The 27,871-nt window shown below is 43.5% G+C and overlaps 2 protein-coding genes across 9 annotated transcripts in view; one reads left to right on the top strand and one right to left on the bottom strand.

Moving 5' to 3' along the window:
* Positions 1–65: 65 nt before the first annotated feature.
* On the bottom strand, positions 66–17,626 carry mtmr7b (myotubularin related protein 7b). 4 transcript variants are annotated; one of them, XR_003272586.2, is made up of 15 exons: positions 17,308–17,626; positions 16,459–16,584; positions 14,241–14,403; positions 13,990–14,147; positions 13,121–13,249; positions 12,454–12,588; positions 12,233–12,365; positions 11,945–12,054; positions 11,327–11,452; positions 11,196–11,245; positions 10,539–10,739; positions 9,726–9,860; positions 2,983–3,109; positions 1,766–2,230; positions 66–543 (listed from the first exon to the last, which is right to left on the bottom strand). XR_003272586.2 is itself a non-coding variant. In XM_026169570.2 (14 exons), exons 1-14 carry the CDS (start codon positions 17,329–17,331, stop codon positions 1,877–1,879), a joined length of 1,971 nt encoding a protein of 656 aa, XP_026025355.1. In that variant the 5' UTR covers positions 17,332–17,626; the 3' UTR covers positions 66–1,876. The 4 variants fall into 4 exon arrangements, 3 of the variants coding, with proteins under 3 accessions (XP_026025355.1, XP_080158408.1, XP_026025356.1); XM_026169570.2 differs by having other exon boundaries at positions 66–2,230; XM_026169571.2 differs by lacking the exon at positions 66–543 and having other exon boundaries at positions 2,016–2,230; positions 2,934–3,109.
* Positions 17,627–21,494: 3,868 nt separating this feature from the next.
* The window catches only part of LOC113023492 (uncharacterized), a 72,629-nt gene continuing 66,252 nt past the window's right edge, over positions 21,495–27,871 (top strand). For all 5 annotated transcript variants that reach the window (XM_080302266.1, XM_026169534.2, XM_080302267.1 and 2 more), the window contains exon 1: positions 21,495–21,652. The gene's annotated coding sequence lies outside the window, so the exon portion shown is untranslated. The remainder of the gene's footprint in view (positions 21,653–27,871) is intronic.

Genomic DNA, 27,871 nt, shown 5'->3' with positions numbered 1-27,871 from the left:
CTGTGAAGGAGCCGTAACTCAAACGGCTGCTCGGCCTCCACAGAGGAAGAAGGCGAGGACGCGAGTTTTTCTCTTTAATATGGATTTACTGAGATCGTTTACATCAGTGGATACAGGAAACACACAGCGACGTACAGACACACCACAGGCTACAGTGTACCAGTTAAAAAGGAGACGAGCTCCTTAGAGCCAATCACAGATGTCACGCCTCTCCTTTCAAAGTTCGTCTTCAGTGCATCAGTTAAAGTCAAACTTCTCCAACCATAAACCAGCAGTGGACGGAGGAGGTGTCGGTCAGAGTCCCAGTTATGAGCAGGAGGAGGAAGTGGAGCCAGTTTATCACCAGCTCCCAGTAACAGAGATCCAGCTCTCACACACACACACACACACACACACACACACACCTCCAAACCTGCTGCTCGTCCAACGTGGGAATGTACAGAGTTACAGATGATTAAAGTTTAGAGGAACACTGCTCTGAGCTCATCATTTCCACTTTGTCATCTGAAGGACCGACAGCATCAGCTCCTCACACGGCAAAATCTAAATAAAGTTTAATAAAATCAAATAAAGCACAAAAAAGTCTAAAATCAAAAATAAACACTGACCTGTTTGTTCTTCAGTCCCTTTAAACCTTTGAAATAAACGTGTCGTTAAGAAGGCGATGAGAAAGTGAACGATCGGTGTGTGTGTGTGTGTGTGTCAATATGTGTGTGTGTGTGTGTGTGTGTGTGTGTGTGTGTCTATATGTGTGTGTGTGTCAGTGTGTGTGTGTGTCTATATGTGTGTGTGTGTGTGTGTGTGTGTGTGTGTGTCTATATGTGTGTGTGTGTGTGTGTGTGTGTGTCTATATGTGTGTGTGTGTGTGTCTATATGTGTGTGTGTGTCAGTGTGTGTCTATATGTGTGTGTGTGTGTGTGTGTGTCTATGTGTGTGTGTGTGTGTGTGTGTCTATATGTGTGTGTGTGTCTATATGTGTGTGTGTGTCTATATGTGTGTGTGTGTGTGTGTGTCTATATGTGTGTGTGTGTGTGTGTGTCTATATGTGTGTGTGTGTCTATATGTGTCTATATGTGTGTGTGTGTCTATATGTGTGTGTGTGTGTGTGTGTCTATATGTGTCTATGTGTGTGTGTCAGTGTGTGTGTGTGTGTGTTGGAGCATTTCAGTCAGAGTGTGTTTGTGGGGTTTCTGTGTTATTGTGACAGTTTAAACTACATTTGTCTCTAATAAAAAATCTCCCCGGTGTTCCCAAAGTACCTGTGGTAGAAGCCCCGCCCACCAGGGGCTTAAAGGGGGCGGGCCATTTTGAACTGAATCAAAGCTGCTCTAGCAGCACTTCAGTGTTCAGACTGAGCAGACGGCTGATCCAGGATCAGACTGAAGCCCTCTGAGGAAACGGCCGCCTGTCGTCCACACAAATACGACCCCACAGGCGTGATTGCTGTGACGAGCTAACGAGCTAACGAGGGCCACGCTGAACACGTACAGCAGGTCAGCTTCATGATCTACAGTGAAACCTTTATGCCTGTTATGCCGCGCTGCAGGACGAGGAAGACTGGGTGGAAACAAGTTTTCAGACTCTTCAGTGGAGAGAAGAAGAGACAATAACTCGTGTTTGTTCTGATCGCTTTAAACTCGTGTGCATCTGACTTCCTGTCACTGTGCAATCGTGCGTTTCAGTACAAATGTCAGTAACCTAAAAACATTTAAATTGAAGCAGCCTGTCTGTTCTGTGAACCAAAAACGTTAAACCGTGTTTTCACCTCCGTCTCAAACGCCGCCGAGGTTTCTCCCTTTAACCTGGAAACGTCACCTCGCCGTCCTGTGAATAAATATTAATAAAAGCCAGCGGAGTCCCTTTGATCCGGTCCGTGTCACTCCAAGTCCGGGTCCTTGCCGACATCACCGCCGCTGGATGAGCGGCTGCTGAGGTCGGCCACGCCCGACTCCAGGTCGCTGCAGGTGGAGAGGTCATCGGGGTCGTGACTCTTGAGCTGGCCATGTGGCCCTAAGGGCAGGGAGAGTGCGGGCTCCTTGGTGTGAGTCTTCTGATTGGCTGGTGCAGAGGAAAGTGTGTGACTGCTGTCCTGTGCGAGGCTGGCGATTGGCTCTCTGTATAAGGTGGGCGGGTCCGGCCCGCTGTGCCTCTGCGGCAGGCAGCTAGTCCTCCTCCGGGGAACCTCGATCTTCTCCCAGGTGATCGGCTTCCCCGTCAGCTCTGCGATCCGCTGCACAGAGACAAGAAGCTTACAATCAGCTGACAGGACTCGTAACTGGAAAAACTTTATTAACACTCAGAGAGTTACAGGTTAGAACGAGGCTGCAGCCCAGCTGCAGTTCCCCTCACGTCCACTAGAGGCTCCAGCAGTGACTCAGTCCCATAGACTCTTATGTTAAAACTTTACAGAAGAAACAAAGGTGTTTTTAACATGACGTAGCTGCTAGCTGTCTGACTTCACCTCAGCTAACCCTGAACTTGACCTCTGCACCGTGTTTGTGCTGTTGCAGCTTTTTAATGACATCGCCTGACCAATAATGTGTCGGCTGTGAGGTTACTGGACTAACAGACTGTCCAATGAGATGTTACTGAGCGCTAACATCAGGTATGTGTGACACAGTCTATGGTGGCCAAATACAGTAACCTTTACGCAACCCAGCAGGGCAGCTAATGCTAACATGCTAATGTCCAATTCTGAGATGTAGAGCCAGTTTCCTTCTTTTATATACAGTCTTTGCTTCCAACATAAGACATTTAAAAAAAATTAATCTAGAAACTTCTGCAGATTTTTTAAAATTGGTTTAATAGCTGCTGAATGATTTTTAATTTTTGGGGTAAAAAGTTTTAAAAAGTAGACGGTCGCAGTTTAAGCAGCGAAGCTGAAGTGAACGATCTGTGCTGGTGTCATAACAGGCGTGTCGTGTGTTGTATGCCTTGTCTGGAGCCCGGGTGGTGGTGGTGGGCGGTTCCTCCTGGCGGTACCTCCTGGTGATTGGTCAGCTCCTCTTCCAGCTGCTGGGACTCCTCCCTCACGGCAGACAGGAAGTCGGCAGGTGACTGGCGGGGAGGCGTCGATTTCTCAGCGTGGTTATAGAGACCCTTCCACATCCTGGAGGAGAATAAATGTGAAATATAAAAGCAGAGAAACTCTCCGCCTGTTTCAGGGACTCAGGCAAACAAAACAAATGCACAAAACCAGCAGCTCAGTGCAGCTTCCTTTAACCCTTTAAAGCCGGAAGTGACGTCATTTTCGCGGAAAATGTAGTTTTTTTTTTTACCTTCAGGGCCTTATGAGCCTATACTGGTGTTTTTGAAAGCCATGTTTGACTTTTTGCTTTTCTGAATAGTTTCTGGGATGCTTAGGACTCAAGTTGCACTGCTGGAAACAGTTTATTTTGATGCATATGCTGTTTTTTTTTGCAAATTTGCATTATAATATTTATTTCCGTTTTTCCAGCAGTGTATAAAAATTGGTGCATCTCAAAAATAAAACTATGAAGACACTCAAAATACATTTCCTGTTGTTAGAAACTATTTTGTGCAACTTTTTGGTATTTACAGTTTTGAGGGACAAACCTCTTAAATTTCTCTAACTAGAAATATATGCAAAAAACAACAACAACAACATTCAATTTTTTTGTAGTTTATCTAGTTATTATTCACTTAATGCATACATATGATCAATATTTGGACTATAACGGTTATATTGATGTATAGCAACTTGAAATGCTCCCACAAGTAAGAAAGAATATTAACACACTAGAAAGTGCATTTTCTGAAGAAACTGCAGTGTGAATGCTTGAATCTGAATGTATGCACTGAAATGAATTAATTGCTGAATTTTAAGTTAAAAATGTTGAATGAGATGAAAAATACAGAAATTTGTACCCGGAAAAAAAAAAGTGCTGAACTGCTAAAAGCTGAAAACCACACAGAAGAAGTTGGAAAATAGCTGAAAATGTTTTAAATGTAAATGAGAAAAATTTAAGAAATGAGAAAAGAACATTTAGAGTCAGAAAACATCTGAATGAATATTAAAAGGTCATATTCTTTGAATCACTGAATGACTAAAATGTGATCCCTCCACTTGGACCCACACAGTTTAAAAAATTTAAAAGTGTGAGCTTTAAAAGACACGGTGTTGGAAAGAGAACAACGATGGCGACATTTTGAGGGTAAAATGATGGCTGTAACACTGTGGACACAGCAGCAGTTGAAAGAGAAGTGTTTAAGATGAATCTTGGCACAGAGTGAGAGAGAGAGCTCGTTAAGCAGGCAGGTGTGAGCCTGGTTGCTATAGTGACCGCACCCAATGGCTCCATACACACGACACAGACATGCGCCTCACTTTTGCTGCTTAAAATGAACAGAAAAGTCAGGCCGAAACAAATCGTTCCCATATGAAAAGTACAAGTCGTATTGACGAAATTCTTTCACCGTGAGCGACAGCAGCTTCTAGTCTACTGAATTCTCAGTTTTCATGCCTGTGGAGTTTATTATATGGACGTGGTGACAGTGTAAAGACACCATGCTCTTCTGATTTTCAAACGAACCTTCTGAGCCATTTTAACATTAGAGTCTATGGAAGAGTTGGAGGGAGGAGGCTGTGCATTGGTGACATTTATGAAAGAACCATAACACCTAGGACAATAGTAAACACATTGGATGAAAGAGGACAGCGATGGCTACGTTTTGAGGGTAAAATCATACCTGTAGAGCAAACGCTGCGGACACAGCAGCAGTTTTAAAAAAGATTTTATGATTAATTTTTTTGCTCCTCTCACTCTAGCAGTTGAGCTGCCTCACTCTAGCCCCAACATTCCGTCCCATACACACCCATTATAAACTCTGAAACGGGTGAAAAAACATCATGAAACTTAAACTGGAACTGAAGAAAAAGTATAATAGATATTGAAAAGATAAATACAAGTTGAATAGTTGAATGTCTTGTCTTCGTTTTAAAGTTTGAATGGTGGCTCTATGTCAATGTATGTGGAAGTAGTAAGAGTTTAAAAATGAGTAAGTTGAATGAGGATTTGAAGGGTCTCCCCATTGAAATACATTATAAATTTTTGTTGAATAAAGTTGAATAAAATTAAAAATATAAATGTTAAAAATGAGAAAAATAGAAGCAATGTTGTCCAAAAGAATAGGAATCTAACGATGTTTGAATGGTTTTTCTAAGTTGAACGGTTTTGAAGGAGTAGGCTTTCAAAAAACGTACGGAAAAATAATAAAATATAATAACTAGAAAGTGCATTTTCTGAAGAAACTGCAGTGTGAATGCTTGAATCTGAATGTATGCACTGAAATGAATTAATTGCTGAATTTTGAGTTAAAAATATTGAATGAGATAAAAAAAAACAAAAAACAAAAAAAACGAATTTAACCTGAAAACAAAGGTGCTGAACTGCTAAAAGCTGAAGGTTACACAGAAGAAGGAGTTGGAAAAAAACTGAAAATGTTTTAAATGTAAATTAGAAAACCCTAAGAAATGAGAAAAGAACATTTAGAGTCAGAAAACATCTGAATGAATATTAAAAGGTCATATTCTTTGAATCACTGAATGACTCAAATGTGATCCCTCCACTTTGATCCACACAGTTTAAAAAGTTTAAATGTTTGAGCTTTGAAAGACACGGTGTTGGAAAGAGAACAATAATGGCGACAATTTGAGGGTAAAATGATGGCTGTAACACTGTGGACACAGCAGCAGTTGAAAGAGAAGTGCTTAAGATGAATCTTGGCACAGTGGCAGGCAGAGCTCGTTAAGCAGGCAGGTGTGAGCCTGGTTGCTATAGTGACTGCACCCAATGGCTCCATACACACGTACACAGACATGCGCCTCACTTTTGCTGCTTAAAATGAACAGAAAAGTCAGGCCGAAACAAATCGCTCCCAAATGAAAAGTATAGGTCGTATTGACAAAATTCTTTCACCGTGAGCGGCAGCAATGTCCACTCTACCTAATTCTCAGTTTTCATGCCTGTGGAGTTTATTATATGGACGTGGTGACAGTGTAAAAACACCATGCTCTTCTGATTTTCAAACCAACCTTCTGAGCCGTTTTAACATTAGAGTCTATGGAAGAGTTGGAGGGAGGAGGCTGTGCATTGGTGACATTTATGAAAGAACCGTAACACCTAGGACAATAGTAAACACATTGGATGAAAGAGGACAGCCATGGCTACGTTTTGAGGGTAAAATCATACCTGTAGAGCAAACGCTGCGGACACAGCAGCAGTTTTAAAAAAAGATTTTAAGATTAATTTTTTTGCTCCTCTCACTCTAGCAGTTGAGCTGTCTCACTCTAGCCCCAACATTCCGTCCCATACACACCCATTATAAACTCTGAAACGGGTGAAAAAACATCATGAAACTTAAACTGGAACTGAAGAAAAAGTATAATAGATATTGAAAAGATAAATACAAGTTGAATAGTTGAATGTCTTGTCTTCGTTTTAAAGTTTGAATGGTGGCTCTATGTCAATGTATGTGGAGGTAGATACAGTTTAAAGAGGAGGAATTTGAATGAGAATTTGAAGGGTCTCTCCATTGAAATACATTATAAATTTTTGTTGAAAAAAGTTGAATAAAATAAAAAATATAAATGTTAAAAATGAGAAAAATAGAAGCAGTGTTGTCCAAAAGAATAGGAATCTAACGGTGTTTGAATGGTTTTTCTAAGTTGAACGGTTTTGAAGGAGATAGATTACAAAAAACGTACGGAATACAGAATAATAATAAATAAAAAAATAGAATAAAGACTAGAAAGTGCATTTTCTGAAGAAACTGCAGTGTGAATGCTTGAATCTGAATGTATGCACTGAAATGAATTAATTGCTGAATTTTGAGTTAAAAATATTGAATGAGATAAAAAACAAAACAAAAAAAAAAACCGAATTTAACCTGAAAACAAAGGTGCTGAACTGCTAAAAGCTGAAGGTTACACAGAAGAAGAAGTTGGAAAAAAACTGAAAATGTTTTAAATGTAAATTAGAAAACCCTAAGAAATGAGAAAAGAACATTTAGAGTCAGAAAACATCTGAATGAATATTAAAAGGTCATATTCTTTGAATCACTGAATGACTAAAATGTGATCCCTCCACTTTGATCCACACAGTTTAAAAAGTTTAAATGCCTGAGCTTTCAAAGATACGGTGTTGGAAAGAGAACAATAATGGCGACAATTTGAGGGTAAAATGATGGCTGTAACACTGTGGACACAGCAGCAGTTGAAAGAGAAGTGCTTAAGATGAATCTTGGTACAGTGGCAGGCAGAGCTCGTTAAGCAGGCAGGTGTGAGCCTGGTTGCTATAGTGACCGCACCCAATGGCTCCATACACACGTACACAGACATGCGCCTCACTTTTGCTGCTTAAAATGAACAGAAAAGTCAGGCCGAAACAAATCGCTCCCAAATGAAAAGTAAAAGTCGTATTGACAAAATTCTTTCACCGTGAGCGACAGCAATGTCTAGTCTACCTAATTCTCAGTTTTCATGCCTGTGGAGCTTATTATATGGACGTGGTGACAGTGGAAAGACACCATGCTCTTCTGATTTTCAAACGAACCTTCTGAGCCATTTTAACATTAGAGTCTATGGAAGAGTTGGAGGGAGGAGGCTGTGCATTGGTGACATTTATGAAAGAACCATAACACCTAGTACAATAGTAAACACATTGGATGAAAGAGGACAGCCATGGCTACGTTTTGAGGGTAAAATCATACCTGTAGAGCAAACGCTGCGGACACAGCAGCAGTTTTCAAAAAGATTTTAAGATTAATTTTTTTGCTCCTCTCACTCTAGCAGTTGAGCTGCCTCACTCTAGCCCCAACATTCCGTCCCATACACACCCATTATAAACTCTGAAACGGGTGAAAAAACATCATGAAACTTAAACTGGAACTGAAGAAAAAGTATAATAGATATTGAAAAGATAAATACAAGTTGAATAGTTGAATGTCTTGTCTTCGTTTTAAAGTTTGAATGGTGGCTCTATGTCAATGTATGTGGAAGTAGTAAGAGTTTAAAAATGAGTAAGTTGAATGAGGATTTGAAGGGTCTCCCCATTGAAATACATTATAAATTTTTCTTGAATAAAGTTGAATAAAATTAAAAATATAAATGTTAAAAATATGAAAAATAGAAGCAGTGTTGTCCAAAAGAATAGGAATCTAACGGTGTTTGAATGGTTTTTCTAAGTTGAACGGTTTTGAAGGAGTAGGATTACAAAAAACGTACGGAAGAATAATAAAATATAATAATAATAATAAAGATTCGAATAACAATACTGTGAATGCTTTTCAAGCATTCACACTAATAATAAAGATTAGAAGAACAATACTGTGAATGCTTTTCAAGCATTCACACTAATTATTGGAGCAAAGCAGAAGTAACACACAAGAAACATGGAGGATATTAAACAGTAAAATCAAAAAGGGCTCAAAAAAATAAGAATTATCCAGATTATTTAAAAAAAGATAAAGATATTGTGCTTGATAAAACTAAAGACATTGCAAATGAATTTAATGATTTCTTTGTAAATGTTGGCTTTAATTTAGCAAAAGAAATTCCAGAGTCAAGAAATAAAAACAGAGATGTCAGTTCACCAATTACAGGCCAATATCTCTGCTCCCACAGTTCTCAAAAATTTTAGAAAAGTTATTTGTTAATAGACTTGATAAATATATGGAGAAGCATCATCTCCTAAGTGATAACCAACATGGCTTTAGAGTGAAAAGGTCCACTTCGATGGCAGTGATGGAACTTGTTGAAGGGATATCTACTGCTATAGATAATAAGGAATATACTGTTGGTGTTTTTATAGACTTAAAAAAGGCGTTTGATACAATTGATCTATATTAATGAATAAACTAGAGAGATATGGCATAAGAGGGATGGCATACAAGTGGATGACAAGTTACCTGGATGACAGAAATCAATAATGTAAAATCTAAGCAGTTGAAGGTAACTTGTGGTGTTCCTCAGGGCTCTGTGCTGGGCCCCAAATTATTCATATTACATATAAATGACATATGTAGTGTTTCCAAACTGTTAAAATGTGTATTGTTTGCTGATGACACCACTCTGTACTGCTCAGGTAAAAACCCAGAACAGCTTCTGACTGCAGCGGAAAAAGAGTTAAATATATTAAAAAACTGGTTTGATGTAAATAAGTTATCGTTACATATAAAGAAAACAAAAAGTATTATTTTGGCACTAGACAAATGAAAAATGTATCCAAAATCAGGGTTAATGGAATTGAAATTGAAAGAGTGCACGAGAATAAATTTCTTGGAGTGATGATTGATGATCAGCTGGAAGTCTCATACAAACCACTGATTTTCTCTACAAAACAAACATGACCTGAACAAGAAATTTGATTCGCCTTGTCTCGTGCCGTCTTGCTTTGTGGTAATCTTTATTCTGTATTCACTGAGATATTTGAATGCTGATCAATAAATCAAAACAAGTGTCCCTACAGCATGTAAGAATATAAGGATAATTCTGGCAGACTTGGTTCTATGGTAGGTCTTAAAGGGTGAACCTGCTGCTGCTTAAATTAATTAATTTAACAGGAATCGTCATGTTTCCAGCTAAGCTATCAGGATCCACAGAATCACTGCTGGGAATCGCAGCCGGCTGGACTGGACCAGGACTACACTTCCTGTTTTGTGAGGGAGAACGCAGTTGTGTTGGCGTTTTTGCTGCAGTGACTCACTTGAAGCAGTAGGGGGAGGTGTTGGGTCTCAGCACGCCCTGACTCTGGCTCTGCTCGGCCTTGTACAGAGGGTTGGTGTACTTGCCTCGGTCCTTCCACAGCTGAGGCCACACCGAGTGAGTGCGCTCATGAAGCCTGCAGACACACATCGCACAGCCTTTACCTCCGTGACACAGATACGAATAAAACTGGATTATAAGCGGCGTGCTCGCCGTCGCCTGTGGACACGAGCTGTTGTAGCGATGAAAACATCTGTGGTCTGTGACGAGGAGTGGCAGGTGATGAACGACGGACGGTTCCTCATTAAAAACATTCAAGGTTTCTGCACTTCCTGTTTCTTACTTCCTTAAATAAAAACGAGCAGCGGGCAGATATCCACGCAGACGGGACTGCGACGACATCAGACCATGAGCACATTCTGTCCAGTTTCAGAAACTCATCTCGTTTAAATAAAAGCTACGACGGCTGATTTCCTTTAACACAGGAGAGGGAGCTCCTCGAGGGCCGGCGTCCTGCAGCTCTCAGACGCGTCTTTCGTCCAACGCGGCTGATTTAAAGGTCTTGAGTTCTCCAGAGGCCCAGTAATGAACTAATCATGTGATGCAGGTGTGCTGACCCAGGGTGCGATCTAACACCTGCAGGACGCCGGCGCTCGAGGCCTGGAGTTCCCACAGGATCAGTCGCTGGTTTCTACTTTTTCCTCTTTGCATCCGTCACATAAACAGGACTGATTTCTTAAATCTATTCAGACCCTGAAAAGCCGACTCGCCTGCTCACAGTAAGAGCCCGTGAATCCGGGACGCTCGTGCTCACCTCATGTCCCGACGCTCCTTCTGGCTGTTTCCCAGGAAGGTCCCGTACTGACACGAGTACACGTGAGCGTGGATGGCGATGAGGAAGCGCTCGTTGAACTCAAAGGCACACGGGAACTGCTCTGACAGCTGCCACACGCACTCCAGGAACTGGTCGATGACGGGGGACACCTCTTTGGGATCTCTGTCCAGGTGAGCGTACCTGCGGGGCACAGAGCAATTTTCATGTGTTCAATCAGGTAAAGAGCAAATATGAACGAGTAATTAAACTGCTGATGCTCTCGTTGAACGTCAGCTGTACAGGTAAGCTTGACATCACTAACAGAAACTAATGAACCGTCATCACGTCTCATGTCTCACGTTTACTGGAGTCTGTGCTCACGTCTCTACAATCATGAGATTGAAACATTAGAACTGAGGTTCTGCTGCTTTGAAGTGAAAGTCGTTTGGATTGTTTGGACCAACCCTCGCCTTCAGCGTCTCTTTCAGTTTCAACCTCGGAGCTCGTTACAGAACTGGCACTGCCGCCCTCTTCTTCTTTCTCATGGTTTCCCACACCGTAGGACCAAAGTGTCTGAAACGTCTTTATCGTGGACTAAATGTGGACAGAAAGATGCAAGAGAAGCGTCCGAATGAGACCAGACTCAAAGTTACTGACCTGTGTGAGAACTTGTGGCCAAACGACACCCAGTCTCTCTGTATCAGCACCTAGAAGAAGAAGAGGAGGAGGTATGGATGTGAGACGTCAGAGGAAGAACAGGCGATGGTCAGCGCGGCCGTCTGCGTTACCATGAGGCCTCTGATGGTCCTGTAGTACGGGTCCAGCAGGATACTGGCCACAGAGCAGGCCTGGGCGGTCCTGTCCCAGCCGTCTGAGCAGTGAACCAGCACGCTGACGCCTTCGTCCGCCACCGCCTGGAGAGAGCGCAGAGAGCAGGAGTCTGACTTTAGTGCCTGATGGAGCTGCGACTGCTGAACCTGACCTGATGTAATAACCACGTTTTAAAAAAAACGACGGGTTACCGTGAGGCGAGCTGGCAACGGGTGTTTTTTTTTAGTTTAGCAAATCCAATCAGAGCATGGAGGCTGCGCTCAGGTGTGCACAGCTCTACCTGTGGATGCATTTACATGCAGCGTAGTAAAGCCACGCTGGGCGACCTCCACCACAAACAGCAGCACAGCGTCCACTGTGACCATCCCCACCGCGAGGCCCCGACTTCGTATCATTAACAACGTTTAAGTTTCTCACGTCTGATAAATAAAGTCGTGACATCATCCATCGGTCTGATTACGAAGCATCAACTGACTGACTGAGGGGGGTCCCACCTGACTGAGACCCCACCCCCGAGCAACCGCTAGTTATTAAAGCATTAGCTCTGCTGAGCGTGTGCGAGTGCGTACACACACCCGGGCTACGAAGACGCCGGCATCCAGTATGGCTTTGATGTGTTTGAGCCAACCAGAGTTCTCCAGCCCCCACAGGAAGTCTGTCACGGACGGAGATCGCATTTCCCCCACTGAGAGAGAGAGAGAGAGAGAGAGAGAGAGAGAGAGAGAGAGAAAGAGCGAGAGAGCGAGAGAGAGGAAAAATATGCAGTCAGAGGAAGTCTGTATTTACTGATCGTTTGGGAAGCTGAACATTTCTTCCTCATTACTGTTTGTTTACCACACACACACACACACACACACGGTTACCGTCGACGATCTTCTGCTGGCTGCTCCTCATCACGTGAATGTTTTCGATGCCGATGAACTGCAGCTTGATGTTGGTGTAGTGGTCCTCGTTCTCGTAGCCTTTACCTGCCGCTCGATTCGCCATCGCGTTCAGCTGCACGCACACACACTCCGTTAGTCACAACACCTCTTCGTGTGTGTGTGTGTGTGTGTGTGTGTGTGTGTGTGTGTGTGTGTGTTACCTTGGGCCTGGTATCCACCACGTAGATGTAGTCACTTCCAGGGTTGGACTTCATCAGCGCCTGCAGCATCATCTCGTCCTCCTGACAGCGCCCGCTGAAGCCCGACAGCGGCTGACTGCAGCGGCACACGGCGGCCTGCAGAGCGAAGAACACACTCAGAATCCCACCTTCGTGTGTGTGTGTGTGTGTGTGTGTGTGTGTGTGTGTGTGTGTGTGTGTGTGTGTGTGTGTGTGTGTGTGTGTGTCTGTCTATTTAGTGCCCGTTCTCACGAGCTTGAAGCATTTTTGAGACTCAGAACGTGGTTTTGGTGTCAGGGTGACAGTTGGTTCATGGTTAGTCAGGATATTGTGGCTTAGTTATACTGGTTTTAAGCTCAGGTGCACAGTGCAAGCGGCCGACTGGACCCTTGTTCTTCCTTCAATCTCACAGTGAGACTTATGTGCTCTTCCTTTGTTTGCATCATGCGTTCGGCTGTGTTAACCTTGGCCATCTCATCCACAGTCTTACATATGCCCATACACATGGAGGGAATACAGAGCTTTTAATCCCCGTTTGTTGTCAGGGTGACAGTTAGTTTATGGTGAGGTTTAAGGTAAGCAGCTAAAGCATAATGTCAATGAGATGTCCCCACGAGGATATAAATACAAACGTGTGTGTGTGTCTGACCAGTGTGTCCTGGTGGAAGTACGACAAAGCAGGAAATCGTCCTCGACTTCTGAACCTCGAGCTGCCCACGATGATGGCGGGCGTGGCCGACTTTGGAACAAACAGCTCTGAAGGGTATGTATCACACACCTGCAGGACACACGCACACACACACACACACACACACACACACACACACACACACACGCACACACACACACACACACGCACACACACACACACACGCACACACACACACACACACACACACACACACACACACACACACACACACACACACACACTGTTTAAGCTCATATGGTGCATTTTAAACATCCTGTTACGATGACTCGGCCAAGCCGCTCAGCTGGTTCCAGCACAAACGCCGCAGACTGAGACAAACAGCTGCTTTGCTAAAACCGTCCCTCTGAGAATATTCACCGCTCCTTCCTGATGAAATATTCAGAGACCGTCAACACCACAGGTGACCTGGGAGCCTGACTGGACCCTGAGCTGGAGGGTGGTGCTGTGACGTAGCTGTTGATAAGCTGTGAGTGAGGCTTGTTTGAGCTAATCTACCAAACCTTATAAAAACTACTGACTGACTTAAAGAGAAACATTCACAGGTTTAGATCGCAGCAGAGACGAAGCTCTGCAAACACGTGAAACGAGGAAAACACCTTCATCAGTCTGAGCGCGCAGACAGCAACGCTTAAACGTGATGAACCGAGTCTGAATATGGTGAGTGCAGTCAGACTGAGGGGGACGGCCTCTGGAGGCGCCGAGCTCTCAGAGCCGTCGGCGTATAAGCAGCAGCTTCACGTCAAAGTGCAGAAATGTACTCGTTATCTCTCAAACAGTTAACATTGTGTCACATGATCATGACTGACCCTGTATTCACTGTTTGCTGCCGTGGCAACCCACAGGTTGTTAGGGACGCCCATCCTCTTGTAGTCGGCCGCGAGGTCGATGAAGTTCCACGACTCCTCCCTCTCCTCTTTGTTCACGTTGGGGTTAAAGGACAGACAGTACAGCTCGCTGTACTTCTCTGAGAGGAGACGAGGAATTAAAAATCTGTGTTTTACATGTGCGCACGCACGCACGCACACACACACACGCGCGCGCACACACGCACACACACCTGGCCGTGACAGTCTGGCCAATGAGGCGTGGACGTCCAAGCAGTCTCTCTCCTGTGGAATGAATATCTGGAAGATCTGGAAGTCCTTACAGCGAAGGATCAGCTGACCTCCTGAGGAGGTGGTGGGCGGCCTCTCCACGCTGCTCACCATGCTGTGCAATACCTGTAACACACACACACACACACAGTTACTTCCTGTAGACCTGCGTCACCAAGCACAGCACATTACTGTAAAGCACACCCATCATGGAGATGAGCAGCCCGCCGTGGCCTTGTTAGCGTAGCCTCTCAGATTTCCTAACAGGAAGTGCCCGGCCCACAGGAAGTACAGCTGTGCTGTGTTCTTCTCCTCATTCCTTGTTTATACCTCACAGCGCTGGGATAGGACTGATCATTTTGGGCTGCTGGGGTCACAAACCTCATGAAACGTTGCTCCAGCTCTGCCTCTGATAGGCCGGTGCGCCTCTGTGGTGGTTGGAGGAGAAGCTGCGTTCACTGTCGGCCGTTTGTGTTTGTATTCATAGTTTCTTTGGGTTTTTTTGGACTATTTGGAGGGAAGAATTATGGGAATTCAACCAACATGAGATAAAAGACACGTGTGGAGGTTGAGACCAACACTGAACCATGACGTGAACTGGTTTGGGTCAGAGCCAATCAGACGCAGCATAGTTTTAATGAAGAACAAAATTAGGTGCTGTGAAGGAGAGCTAATCTACACCTCGCTCTGACTCTGTCCTTTGTTTCTGTTAATCCAGCCAGCAGTCTGAGCCTGCTGAGTGAAATGTGACACGCATCCACTCAGGTCCACGGGGACGAGGCGGACTCCTAAGAGGGGGGAGGGTGGCATCTTTTCTTCCCGTGTCTGGAAAACCACCCAGCCTGGAATTCTGTGAAAACACCGCACACCACTGATATCAGTGATCCCAGATGAAGCTGCGCCGCTCCTCATCACGATGAATGTGCAGCTAACAGCAGAGGAGACGAGGAGCTGCATAAACACAGATTATTATTTTTCTTTCACTGCTTCTGCTCAGACAGGATTCACCAAACTGGCAGGAAATATCTGCCTGCATGACAAATTCCTGCTTTTAAAACAGAAATATGAATCTGAATGAGAACTCTGTGCACAGCGTCTGAAAGCTGCTCCTTTAATCTGAGCATAAAAACCTTTAATTCTCGTCTCGCTTCCACTCTGAGGATCCATATTTAACCTCCTTCTTTCAGGGCTTTGTGATTAATATGAAGCTCTCCAGCAGCTTTCACTGTCAGATAAATGTTTCTCTGTGGATCACATTTCTGTCGTGTGCATCTCTGCAGCCCGACACACGCAGCTGGATAAATCCAGGCTCTACAGATGGCGTCCAAATTTATTCTCAGACTCCACATTTCTGGTATACTGGCTGATGCTTCAGCCTCTGAAACCTGCCTGCAGGGTTAACATCTCCACTTTTACAGCAGAACTAATCATGTTTACAGGCTGCTGCACAAACCTGTGTGGTCTTTGTGCTGTTGGAGCCTTTTTAATGCAATTATCTGAACAAGCAGCCAAGAAGTCTGAGTGAAACTCAGGGTTTTATTGGGACGTTACTGAGCACTGACAGCAGCTGTGTGTTCCCTGGTACGACTTTCTAATGTTCTTTTATCCAAATATGGCGTCTTCCATCTGTGACGCGGCCTCCTGCAGCTCTCACTGCGCCCCGGCTTCACCTCATACTAATCTTTTTTTTTTCCTGTCCCGTTTGGTTCTTTAGCCGTCAGAATTGTTGTCTGAAGACCAACAAGGAGACCCGATGGATTTGCCGTATTGGTCCATTTGATCGACCTTTGTTGTTATTATTTATTTTATTTTATTTTCAGTTGTTACAGACGGGACAGACATGAGTGAGGGACAGGAAAGGGAGAAAGAAAGAGGAAGGAAAAGATGAACAGGAGGGAAGAGGGACAGTGAGAAAGGAAACTTAAAAAGAGAAAGAAGAGAAAACAAGCAAAACAACAGAGCAACATACTAAACACAACAGCATCATGTTAATCTAGCTAAGTGTAAACAGCAGTAAATGCTAAATATTGAATGTTGTTGTGTAGCAAGCAGGACCGACAGCGCACAATGTGCTGGGAAATAGCACCAACAGTGCCTCATACTAATCTGAGAGCTCCACAGGTAACAATGTGGCCGTGGCTGAAGGCGGGTACGATTATTATTCAAGCTGTTGCAGGTTACCCATGTCTCCTTGCGCGTCTCCGGGTTGTTCTCCACAAAGATGGCGTGCGTGGCAGAGAGGTACAGAGTCCCGACGCTGGCCTTTCTCTGGCCTGACGACCGGTCCAGCAGACGGACGTTTTCCACCTGAACAAAGTCAGAGACGCACACGTCAACCACGTCCACTGATCAAAGCATCCTCTGTGTCTGCATGACGCTCTGTGCAATCCAGAGATTTTCCTCCAGATCACCTGAGAGGTGAGCATGTGCTCAAGCTTTAAATGCATTATTATTCACAAAAAGGCCAAAAACTGGGAAAATGCACAGACTGTCTCCTTGAACTACAGGCTGAAGGCCCGTTTAAGCCGCGTGATCTCCACAGTGGGTCTAAAACTGTGACATCCGGTGCAGAGCAGGTAAATCTGGTTGTGTACGCAGAGAAAAGCCCTTTGCAGCTAGCTTTTATTAATAAGTATTATATAAATATTTCCGTAGTGTCAGGCAGACTGTGTGAGGACCGCTAACTCTCCCCAACCCTCCATAAACAGATGATGATGATGATGCGTTTTAAAGGAGAAAGGAGTCATATGAGGAGGAAGATGGAGGTCAGCAGCGCAGTGCTGACTCATGCATGTGCAGATGTGCTCGTGCTGATTATTAAGAATAATAATTAAGATGAAACTAACGGGCTGCGTGGGAGCACCCTTACAGCCACACGCGGCAGGTGTTTACGGCTAACGTCGGGGCTGTTTCCATTATCGGACACGCAGTGTTAGCCTCTCACGTTCTGCCGGTCGCGCGAGCCGCCTCCGGTGCTCTTCATCATCATCATTTATTTATTTTATTTTATTTATTTAAATATGATCTTACCTTCGGTGTCCGTATGTGCTCCATCACTGCCGGCTGACACAGCAGAGGTGGAGGAGGTGATGGAGACAGTGGCCCGACGTTTTCCTTTATCCTCGCCAGCGGTTAAATTCCCTGCTTCACGCCGACAGATGAGCCGTGTTCCCCGCTGCGGCTGCTCCAGAGCTGCCCCGGAGCGACTCCCATGACTTCCGTCCCTGCGTGTCCCGGTTCGGTTAGCCTAAACGACACAAAACCGAGTCCGTGTCACCGTAGACCGCAAGCACCCGAGCTCCCACCGCTTCTCCCGGCCGCTAACAGAGCCCCTTATAGCTGCTCCCGACACCACCATCACGTCAGCATTCACAACATCCGGTGATGCCTTTCAAAATAAAATGTTGACTAATACACGTTCCTTAACATTAGCAGCAGCGGCAGTCCATCTTTAATGAAAGGTGCTGTTTAAAAACTTTTATTCGTATAACTTTTACAACTTCTTAAAATATTATTTTTGAATTTATTGATTTATGGTGAGATCAAAAGGAAACCTGCGGTTTATTTTGAAAGGTAAAAAGTGTTTTTCTTTCTTATTTTGGTGAACTTGATTTACATGTCGTGCCAGGCTCGTGCGCGCTAAACCGCAAGGGCGCGTGCGCAAACCTCACCTTGTATTTTGTTTGTTTGTTTGTTTCTGATGTAATGATCGTGTTTTTATGTTTCCTTTATATAAATGTTTAGTATTTACTGCTGTGTCATATATTCAGACACCCCTGTCCTCTTTTGTCTCTTTGTATCACGCTACATTTCTCGCCTTATTTTGTAATTTTAATAACGTGTTTCTAAACACGAGTGGGTTTATATTGGGTGCGGGGGGGATGCGTTAATTCCTCAAACTGACGCTGTTTTATTAAAGTGAGTTTGATTTAATGCTGTTTAAATATTTGTGTACATGTTTCGACATCTTTGTGAGGACAGAAAGTTAGCACGCTACTACACCCGCGTGACCAAACGTCACTTATGGGGACAAAGTGCCCGTCCTCACGAGTTTGGAGACATTTTTGAGGCTCAAAATGTGGTTTTAGAGTCAGGGTCACAGTTAATAATAATAATAATAATAATAATAATAATAATAATAATAATAATAATATTAACTGTAACCCTGGGTTACAGTTGGGTTATGGTTAGGATTAGGATTCATTTTTGATGGTTAGGGTAAGTGTGTGTGTGTGTGTGTGTGTGTGTGCGTGTGTGTGTATGTGTGTGTGCGTGTGTGTGTGTGTGCGTGTGTGTGTGTGTGTGCGTGCGTGTGTGTGTGTGTGTGTGTGTGTGTGTGTGTGTGTGTGTGTGTGGCAGTCAGGTTTCAGTGTGACAAACAGTGAAATGGTGGTTATGATTTCATGTTATGAGCTCTAGAACAGAAGAAGAGCTGTTTACTGTGATCGTACATGTCGAACAACATTATGGCTGCTCTCTCTCTCTCTCTCTCTCTGAGGGTATTACAGAGGTTGTGATTTCACGTCTTGAACCTCTGGCCTGGAAAAGTTCTTTAAGGTCATTCAAGAAGCAGCTGAACTCGACCGGTTTCAGATGTTTGAACTGTCATTCAGAGCTGATAATTCATGAGTTCTCCGTGAGTTCTTCAGGACGAGGAGCCGGAGGAGCCATCAGTGGCTTTGTTTCCTGAGACCTGGATGACATCAGTGAAAGTTTTGTGTGTTTGTGCTGAAAATCATCTCAGAGCCTCTCATCCGTCTGGCTGATGAAGGCCACTCACATCATAATAAATAATAACAAAGCGGATAGTCACTAAGCTCAGAGAGGAACCCCTCGACAAACGGACTGAAACAAAATCAGAAATATAAATATGAAGTCTTCCTCCTGCCCTCCAGTGACTTCCAGTGACTGTTGCACACATGAATGACTTCCCACTTCCTGTCCCCGTGTGGACGCACAGAGGACACACACTGTTTGGACATCATGTGTAGAAACCACAGCAAAGATGTTGTGTGTCTGCCAGTATGACAGTGAGTCAGCACCGGGATGCTGAACTCTATCAGACGTGAAGTCTGGGGAGGACTGAGACATGTGAGTCCAGCCTGACACCCTGTGAGCAGTCAGACCCTGAGAGCTTGGATCAAACTGAGGTTAGTCTTCACTGCAGAATAAATCTGAGGACATTTTAACCTCACATCAATGGGGGAAGTTAATCCTCAGTCTCTGCTCATTTTCTGTCACACTATTCTGTTTAAACCTATCAGGAATAAGAATATTCAAACTCTTCTTTCCTACTGAGGAGAGGAACCAAAGAGCCATTTGTTATCCCTGAGCTTTAACATCATCACACGAGCAATCGTGGCTCAACAGTTGGCAGCTGTCTTGTAATCAGAAGGTTTGAGCCCGTTGTGTCCTTGGGCGAGACACTTCACCTGTTGCCTACTGGTGGTGGTCAGAGGTCAGAGGTCAGTGTCCGGCAGCCTCGCCTCTGTCACTGCGCCCCAGGGCGGCTGTGGCTACATGTAGCTTCATCACCAGTGTGTGAATGTGTGTGTGGATGACTGGATGTAGTGTAAAGCGCTGTACAAATACAGGCCATTTACATTGAGTGTGGGGTAAACCGTATCCTCTCTGGTCAGCTGGTCCTGGTGCCTCCTGGACCAGCCAAGAACATGAGGTCAGGAGGAGACTGAGAGCAGCGAACCCCAGGCAAACTGCCGGTCTCGACAGCATCCCAGGGACTGGTTAAAGCCCGCACAGACCAGCTGGCCGTGATCCTCACTGGGCTGTTCAACATCTCCCTGACTCACGCCATAGTTCCCACCTGGCTGAAGGCCTCCACATCATTTCCATCCCCAAAAAGCCAGCATAGACAGCCTCAATGACTACAGACGTCTGTAGTCATGAAGTGCTTCGAGCAGATAGTGCTCAGCACGTGAGAGACTGTCTACCCCCCTCCCTCAGCCCCCACCATGGAGGTGGATGCCATCACCGTCACCTTTCACAGAGCGCTGAGCCATGTGGAGAACATGAGGAGCTCTGTGACGATGCTCTGTGTGGGCTGCAGCTCAGTGTTCAGGACCATAATCCCAAACTATCCCCCGTCACCTGCTCCTGGATCAAACACTTCCTCGCCCACTGGCCTAAATCAGTACGATTCAGCCCCCACCTCACCCCCCCTCTCAGCATCGGATCCCCACAGGGCTGAGTTCTCAGCCCCCTGGAGGCTGAGAATGGAGGTGCACACCAGCCCACCCAACCAATGTCATCAGTGAGTATGCTGCGGTTGGGCTCGTCTCTGATGGAGATGAGACAGTGTGGAGAACTTGTCCTGCTGGTGTTCAGAAAATAACCTGAAACCGAACGTCCTTAAAACCAAAGAACTCATCACAGACTTCAGGAGGCTCAGACAGCTGTGCCTTTCTATTATCTGGTATGTGTTCCTCTAGACTCTATATATTTCTTCTGTTTGCTCTTTATTCCTGATGTTATACTTTTCATATTTTTTTACTCCTGCACAGTTAGTGTGGAGCACCCAGAATTTTGATGTACATGTACAATGACATTAAAGGGCTATTCTATTCTATTCTATTCTATTCTATTCTATTCTATTCTATTCTATTCTATTCTTCTAGTGAGTGTTATTACTTGCTGCTGATGGAACTGTTTGTAATGTAATGATCATGAAATAAATACAGCATATGTAGCAAAGATTTTTGTTTTTGTTTACACCTATGACATCACAGAGGCTTATCACTGGCTCTTACATGAACTCTAAAACACATAAAACATCCACCTGCGTGTCTCCATCCGGCCGCTAGAGGGCGGTATGACATATGAAACCCAGCAGGTGAGGCGTGAGTCCTGCGGAGTGCATCTGCAGCAAGCTGAAGAAATAAGAAGCACACATGTAAAAGCCTTGCATGTTTCTTTTAGCAGCCTTTGAGCTTCAGCCACAGGTGAGCTGTGACATCTGGGCAACATCTGGCCCCGAGAACATGTGTCGGCTCTGGATGCAGGTTTGGGCCAAATGTCAGAGCCCAGTCAAAGATCCGCGCCTCGCTGGTGCCACAGCGTCCCGACTGCTCCTCTGGCCCGGATCATCACGGCCACATATTTGTGGGTGATCAGTGAGTGACAGGGATGTATTCCTCCGCCTTCCGGTATAGTTCCCTGACCCCGTGAGTATCTCGGAGTTGTGATAATTAATGCAGCTCGTTCATTATCCTCAGGTGTGTGTGGGGGCGTGTTCTCCGGTCGGTGAGACTGAAGCTCTGCAGAAGTAACTGACGGTCTGAAGAGGAAACCGTCTGCTGATTTTAGCCACTTTGACGGAATCTACGAGAAAAACGTGACGGTGTGCGCGCGTGCCCAGGTGAGCGCTGCGGTGTGCGGGTAGGACAGCTCCTCGCGCTCGTGTTTGTACCTGCACGTGTTTAAAAATGTGCACACTGTTACGGGACATTCGTCGTGTCATAAAACAGCTGCTTTGTTTTGTAAACTTTCCAGCTGATGACGCGCGTTGGGGTAAAAGAGTGTGGAGGCTGCAGGGGGGCAGCTGGTGTCCTGGTCTGTGTGAGAAAGCGGAAACCTTACTTGTGTCAAGCCAGCCTCCCGTTTGTTTTCTTTTCTTTTTTTTAAAACTTTATTTAACAAACAATGAGTACACAACATACGAACAGATGAAGTATACAAAACAACAGAACATGAACACACAAAGCCAGGGGTGAAAGAAAAAGGTAACAATTATAAGAATACACGCAAAAATTCACATACATAAATTGTTTTGAGCGTTTTTGTTGGTGGAGTCTGATATTGATTGTATGTGCATGTGCACATCCTTAAAATAATGACAGAAATATGGTGTTTTGTTAGTAAACTTACATTTATGGATAAAAAGTTTAGCTAAAAGTATTAAGAAATTTATCATAAAAAACATTTCTCATACTTCTTGGGGAACTTAAAGAAACAGAATAAAACATTTTCCCATCGTAAAGAAAACTCCCTTAAAATATGGACAATAACAAATCTCTGTGTAAAAGAACAGCACCAAAAAAGATGTGTCACCGTTTCTGGATGATCCCCACAGAAAGTACAATTAGTATTTATGTCCCTTTTGAATTTGACCATGTAGTGACTGGCTGGATAACATTTCTGTCGAATTTTAAAAGAGACTTCTTTCACCTTATTTACAATCAAATATTTATGGGGGACCATCCAGACTGTCTTCTACTTGATATCTGGAACAAATCGGTTCCAATAAGATATTATATATGGGAGAGAGACGATATCTTCTTGGCATAAACTACGTATTCTCTTATTGCTGTGACCAAGTTCCTGTGTAAAGCAGATTTTTCCTATTGGTGACTCAGCTGGATCAGGGAGCGTGACTGAGGTAGAGATCGAGCTGTCAGTGTTTTTATATAACATTAAAGTCCCTGAGGGTATGGCACCAAGCACCATTGAGAATTCCTGAACACTGATTGGAAAATTATATAGTGCAATAAAGTCGTCGTATGTAAGTAGTTGTCCTTCTTTACTAACCAGCTGAGCCACCAATAGGATCCCATTTTGGAGCCAAGTTTCCAGGAAACGTGATTTATTTTTCTATAAAATATCTCTGTTGTTCCAGATGAGGTATTTGTGAGGTGAGAAGTTGTGTTTATAAATGAGGGTCCACGTTAAGAGGACCTGCATACGGTCAATATCTTTACTACTTTTCTTATCCAGATGTAAGGAGAGAGCAGCATATGTTCATCGGGATATCCCTTCAGCTTTAGTAAGTAACACTCTACCTTTCAAAGACAAGTCCCTTTGCAGCCACTGGTTGAACTTTTTTAGGGTTTTCTGTATAATTGGAGTGAAGTTTGAAGAGCATCTTGATTTTTGGTCTTTGGATATTAGCAGTCCCAAGTATGTGACTTCTTGTTTAACAGAGATATTACAGATAGTATTTGCAGGGCAGTCTTTAATTGCTAGTAACTCACACTTTTTAAGATTTAGGCATAAACCAGAGGCCTCAGAGAAATCACTAATCACAGTAAGGGCTCCAATTTGTTTTCTGTTCCCTGTGTATTCAAAGTATTACGGGAATGGATGTGGAAACCGGATTTCAAAATAAAAGCCAACTTCGAGTGAATTAACAGATATGTTAAGAACATAATAACATATAATTTAGGCTTGTTTACTAATTCTAATGTTAGATCTACATGACACATTGTACCCTAATAGCGCCCTGTCAATATCAAGGCCATCTTATTTTGGATTTCAAAGTAAAAGCCCTGTGAATTTTCATTTTTGAACTACTTTCAGTGACTTCAGAATGAAATACTCTAAATAGAATAATTCCTGTTTCCACAGGGTAATTTCACCTTAGATTAACAGTATACAACCTCATGATGTTACCATGTCAATTTCAAGTCATTCTGAGTTTACCTTCCAAAATAAAAGCCTTTTCAAATTGCCCATATACGACCTACTCTTTTAACGATTTCAGAATGCTCTAAAAATGAAAATTGCTGTTTCCACAGGATAATTTCACTTTAGATCAACAGTATACAACCCCACAGTGACAACATATCAATATCAAGTCATTCTTATTTTGCCTTCCAAAATAATGGCCCATTGAAACTGCCCATATATGACTTAATCGTTTAACAGTTTCAAAATGCTCTTAAATTAAAAATACATGTTTCCAAAGGATAATTCCACTTTAGATCAACAGTATCCAACCCCACAGGGATACCATGTCAAGATCAAGTCACTCTGATTTTGCCTTCCAAAATAAAAGCCTTTTCAAATTGCCCATAGACTTTTAACGATTTCAAAATGCTCTTAAATTGAAATATGCTGTTTCCACAGGATAATTCCACTTTAGATCAACAGTATCCAACCCGACAGTAAAACCATGTAAATTTCAAGTTGGTCTGATTTTGCCTTTCAAATTAATGGCCCATCGAATTTGCCCATATGTGATATAGTCTTTCAATTATTTCAGAATGTTTTAAAAATGAAAATTGCTGTTTCCACGGGATAATTTCACTCAAGATCGACAGTGCACGCTATCACGGGGATATCAAGTCAATTTCAAGTCGCCTTGATTTTGCCTTTCAAAGTAATGGCCCGTTGAAATTGCCTATGTATGACCCACTCATGCATTTTTACTGACATTTGAGCTCCAGGCACTGATATTGTATTAGTTATTGAATATTAGTGCCTTTACCCTTTAATGTCCTTGATGCTCAGTTTTCCCAGTCACACTACCTGAGTACTTTTGATACTAAACACATTGGGTTTTTATTTTGAAAAACAAAATCGGACTCAATTGATTATGACAGAATTGAATCATAAAGATGATGTAAAAGGAAGTCGTAATTAGAGCAGGGCGATATGGCCAAAAATATTTATCACGATATATATTTGAAAATTTGCGATAACGATATAACCGACGATATAATTGATGCGAGACAAAATACAACTCCACAACATTACTAGCGCAAAAAGACAACCTTCCATTTATTTTCACTTAAACAAGAAGCTGGTTTTTATGTACATTAAAGCTTTATAAAAATGTAACAGTGCAAATGCAAATTCCTTGCTGAAAGTTTAACCAAAAGGCATTTCCAGTAGAAATGGGCTGACATATCCTGAGCATAACCATGTATAATATCCACTGAAGTTAAAAAGAGGTGCTTTGCAACATTAAACTGCAGTGTGCAGTACGTATTTTTCGGACCATAAGGTGCACGGGATTATAAGGCACATTAAGCGAAACAAAGCAGTCAGATAAATCAAACTTTATTAAACTCATTCTTCTTGCTTCCTCCACTTCTGTACCATTGATTCATTAATGTTGAATTCTCTGGCAGCTGTTCTATTCCCATGTTGTTGCAGTATATTAATGACTAACCACGTATTGTGGATGGATTATCTCAGTTGTTCTCCTGACTGAAGTTTGGTCCGTTTACAGCATCCTGCCATGCGATTGCATTTGTCTCTAACCATGAAGAACCTTCACGTTAACTTTTATAAGTGGAAAAGTGTTAGCGTTCGTCCTCCAGCTTCACTGTTTATGTTATGCTAACATAGCTGTGTCGCTAGCGGTCACGTAGCACATCATTATATAGCAGCTAGCCCAACTTCAGTAACCCTACAAACGTCACTGCTGTTTAGTTTCCTGTCTTCATTTATGTTGGAAGTGATAGCAGAGCTGTACGTTTGATTTTTTTCAGAAATCTCTCAGTCAGAACATGCTATATCATGCTTAGGTAACTAGCGAAACTAGCGAGCTAACTTCCGCTAGCTTCCTGCTAACTTCTAACTCCGTTAAATGTAATACATTTTGTTTTCATGGATGCCTGGAAGTTAAACTTCATAGTTACACCTGGTAAAGCAGCAATGCTGATCGTTTTATTAAAGATGAAATAATTTAGACAGTTTTTAACTCTCAGTGATGCTGCAGTGTTCGTTTGACCTGAAGAGGGGGGTTTAGGACCCAGATTACTCCCAGATTTAAGAGCATCTTAGTCCGACAAATACGACAATAACGACGGCCACTTGCATGTTCTGCAAAAAAAATGTGCTTTGTCGTGTATCTGACGGACAAACACCAAACCAGTTCCACATCACGGAAGTTGCACCATTTTTACAAACCAATTCTGGTTCATCTGTTTCACTCAACAATCGGCCATGTGCGTATGAAAACAAAGGCACTGCGCATGCGCGTTTTACTTATATTCTATCGCGATATTTCATATTCCTATTATACCGGTATTACCGTGAACGGTATAATATGGCCCAGCCCTAGTCCCAACCTCACTGTGTGATGGCTCGGTGTCATACGTGATAGGTCGCTGTGAGACAGGCGGCCGTGCACTCTACCTGAGCTCCTTGCTCACCTGTAAAGGCTGATGCGTGTGTTTATGGGTAAACTGTATGTTTGGTGGATGTAAACGATGCCCAGGACAAACTGGGTCTCAAACAGGAGAATATCTTATGTTTTTTTTAATGGTTTGGCACAGCAGGCAGCCATCAGGGAGCACTGTAGGAAATCAGGACAATCATATCAGCAATAAAGTTAAAAAGTTGGGAAAATAATAAAAAATCCAGGAACAGTGTTCATTTTGATGACTTTAATTGCTGACAGTAGGTTTGACTGGTAACACAGCGCACGCAGTCTGATTGTGTTTGATTGTTCTGAGCAGTGGAAGTAATGAACAGTGAGACGTGACAGCAGGGGTCAGACTTTCCCTTTGACCCTCACAGCAAATCTGTCCAATCCTAATTTAACTTCGTGTTCTGCTTCAGCCGAGCTCCAGATTTTTCTTCTAGAGCAGCTTTGAACGTCTGACATAAAAGAGCTGAAGTGAAGCCAAATGTCAAACACAATGAGAAGTGATCGTTGCAAACACGGCCGAGCTTTTTCTGCTGTTTGTCATCTTTGATGGGTTTCTGTCCCGTTTCTGGTGGACCGGAGCTTTGTTGGGTTTTTGAAGGACTACCCTGAGGTGGCAAACGTACCGACATTCTGTACTTAAGCAGAAGTACAAATACTACTGTTAACAATCCTCCAGTAAAAGTTGAGGTACTGATTCAACTTCTTTACTCGAGTAAAAGTGGAAAAGTACAGGCTCTGGAATCTACTCAGAAAGTAAAAGTAGCTCTTTGGAGGACGTTTCTACTTTAGTGCAAAGCTAACGCAAAATAATATCAGTAGATGGGACTCCAAACTTTACTCTAACTCTATTTTTATTCTAATTATACTCATGAATCTGAAGCTTCATGAGTGTGTGTGTGTGTGCGTGTGTGTGGACACTTTGCAGCTCTCAGATGTGCTGGATGCTGGCTTTGGATCATTTGTGAGGCAGCAACAGGTTTAAATGTGCGTGCAGCTGTTTTTGTTGCGTGCACATGTGTGTTTCTGTTAGCAGTGGAGCTGCCGGGCGTCTGCAGCTCTAATCCCGCCACTCCTCGCGTTCGGCATTCTTGTGGTGGGAGACTGAGAGCTGTCCTCTGCCCGGACTTGTCGCTGAGATTAACACAGTCACTCTGACTGATGACGCTTTTGTCCACGAGCAGATTAACAACACAAACATCTTTGAAGCCGACCTAAACCTGTAAGTGACGGTTTGACTTCTAATTCAACCACAATGAGCGTTTACAGTCGGTCGGACAAAAGTGGATCTGCTGTCTCGTGGGAGACTCGGCTCCCCGAGCTTTGCAGGGCTCGGTCTCTGTGAATGAACTGATGGACCACACAGCTCGCAATCGGAGGAAAGTCTGCAGTTTCCCAAACTTAAAATTATTAAGTTTGAAGTAGAGCTGGGCGATATAACGATATGTATCGCGATATAACTTTTACTCGATAGAGAAATTAAGCTATCGCGATAGACCTCGCTGCTCTTGTCCTCAAAAAAAAAAAAAAAAAAAAGGTCAGCCAATCCAAATTAAGTAGCGCAGAGCCGAACCAATCACAGCCGCAGCGTCACGTCGCGTGACTTGTTACGTACAGCACAAGTGCCAAGCCGCACGTGTGTTTGTTTGGGAAGCAGCCAGCGCGCAATGGAGGAAATGAGTGTGCCGTGTCCGTCCACAC

Source organism: Astatotilapia calliptera, chromosome 6 (assembly GCF_964374335.1).
Source record: "Astatotilapia calliptera chromosome 6, fAstCal68.1, whole genome shotgun sequence".
NCBI classification, from domain to species: Eukaryota; Metazoa; Chordata; class Actinopteri; order Cichliformes; family Cichlidae; genus Astatotilapia; species Astatotilapia calliptera.
The sequence above is the reverse complement of the archived record's forward strand: the minus strand, read 5'-3'. Positions and strand labels throughout refer to the sequence as shown.

Coding starts and splice junctions, on each gene's coding strand:
- mtmr7b (XM_026169570.2), bottom strand. CDS start 17,331: ATGGAGCACATACGGACACCGAAG. Junction 12,055..12,232: donor CCAGCAGAAGATCGTCGACG/GTAACCGTGTGT, acceptor TCTCTCTCTCAG/TGGGGGAAATGCGATCTCCG. Junction 3,110..9,725: donor ACCTCCCCCTACTGCTTCAA/GTGAGTCACTGC, acceptor ATTCTCCTCCAG/GATGTGGAAGGGTCTCTATA.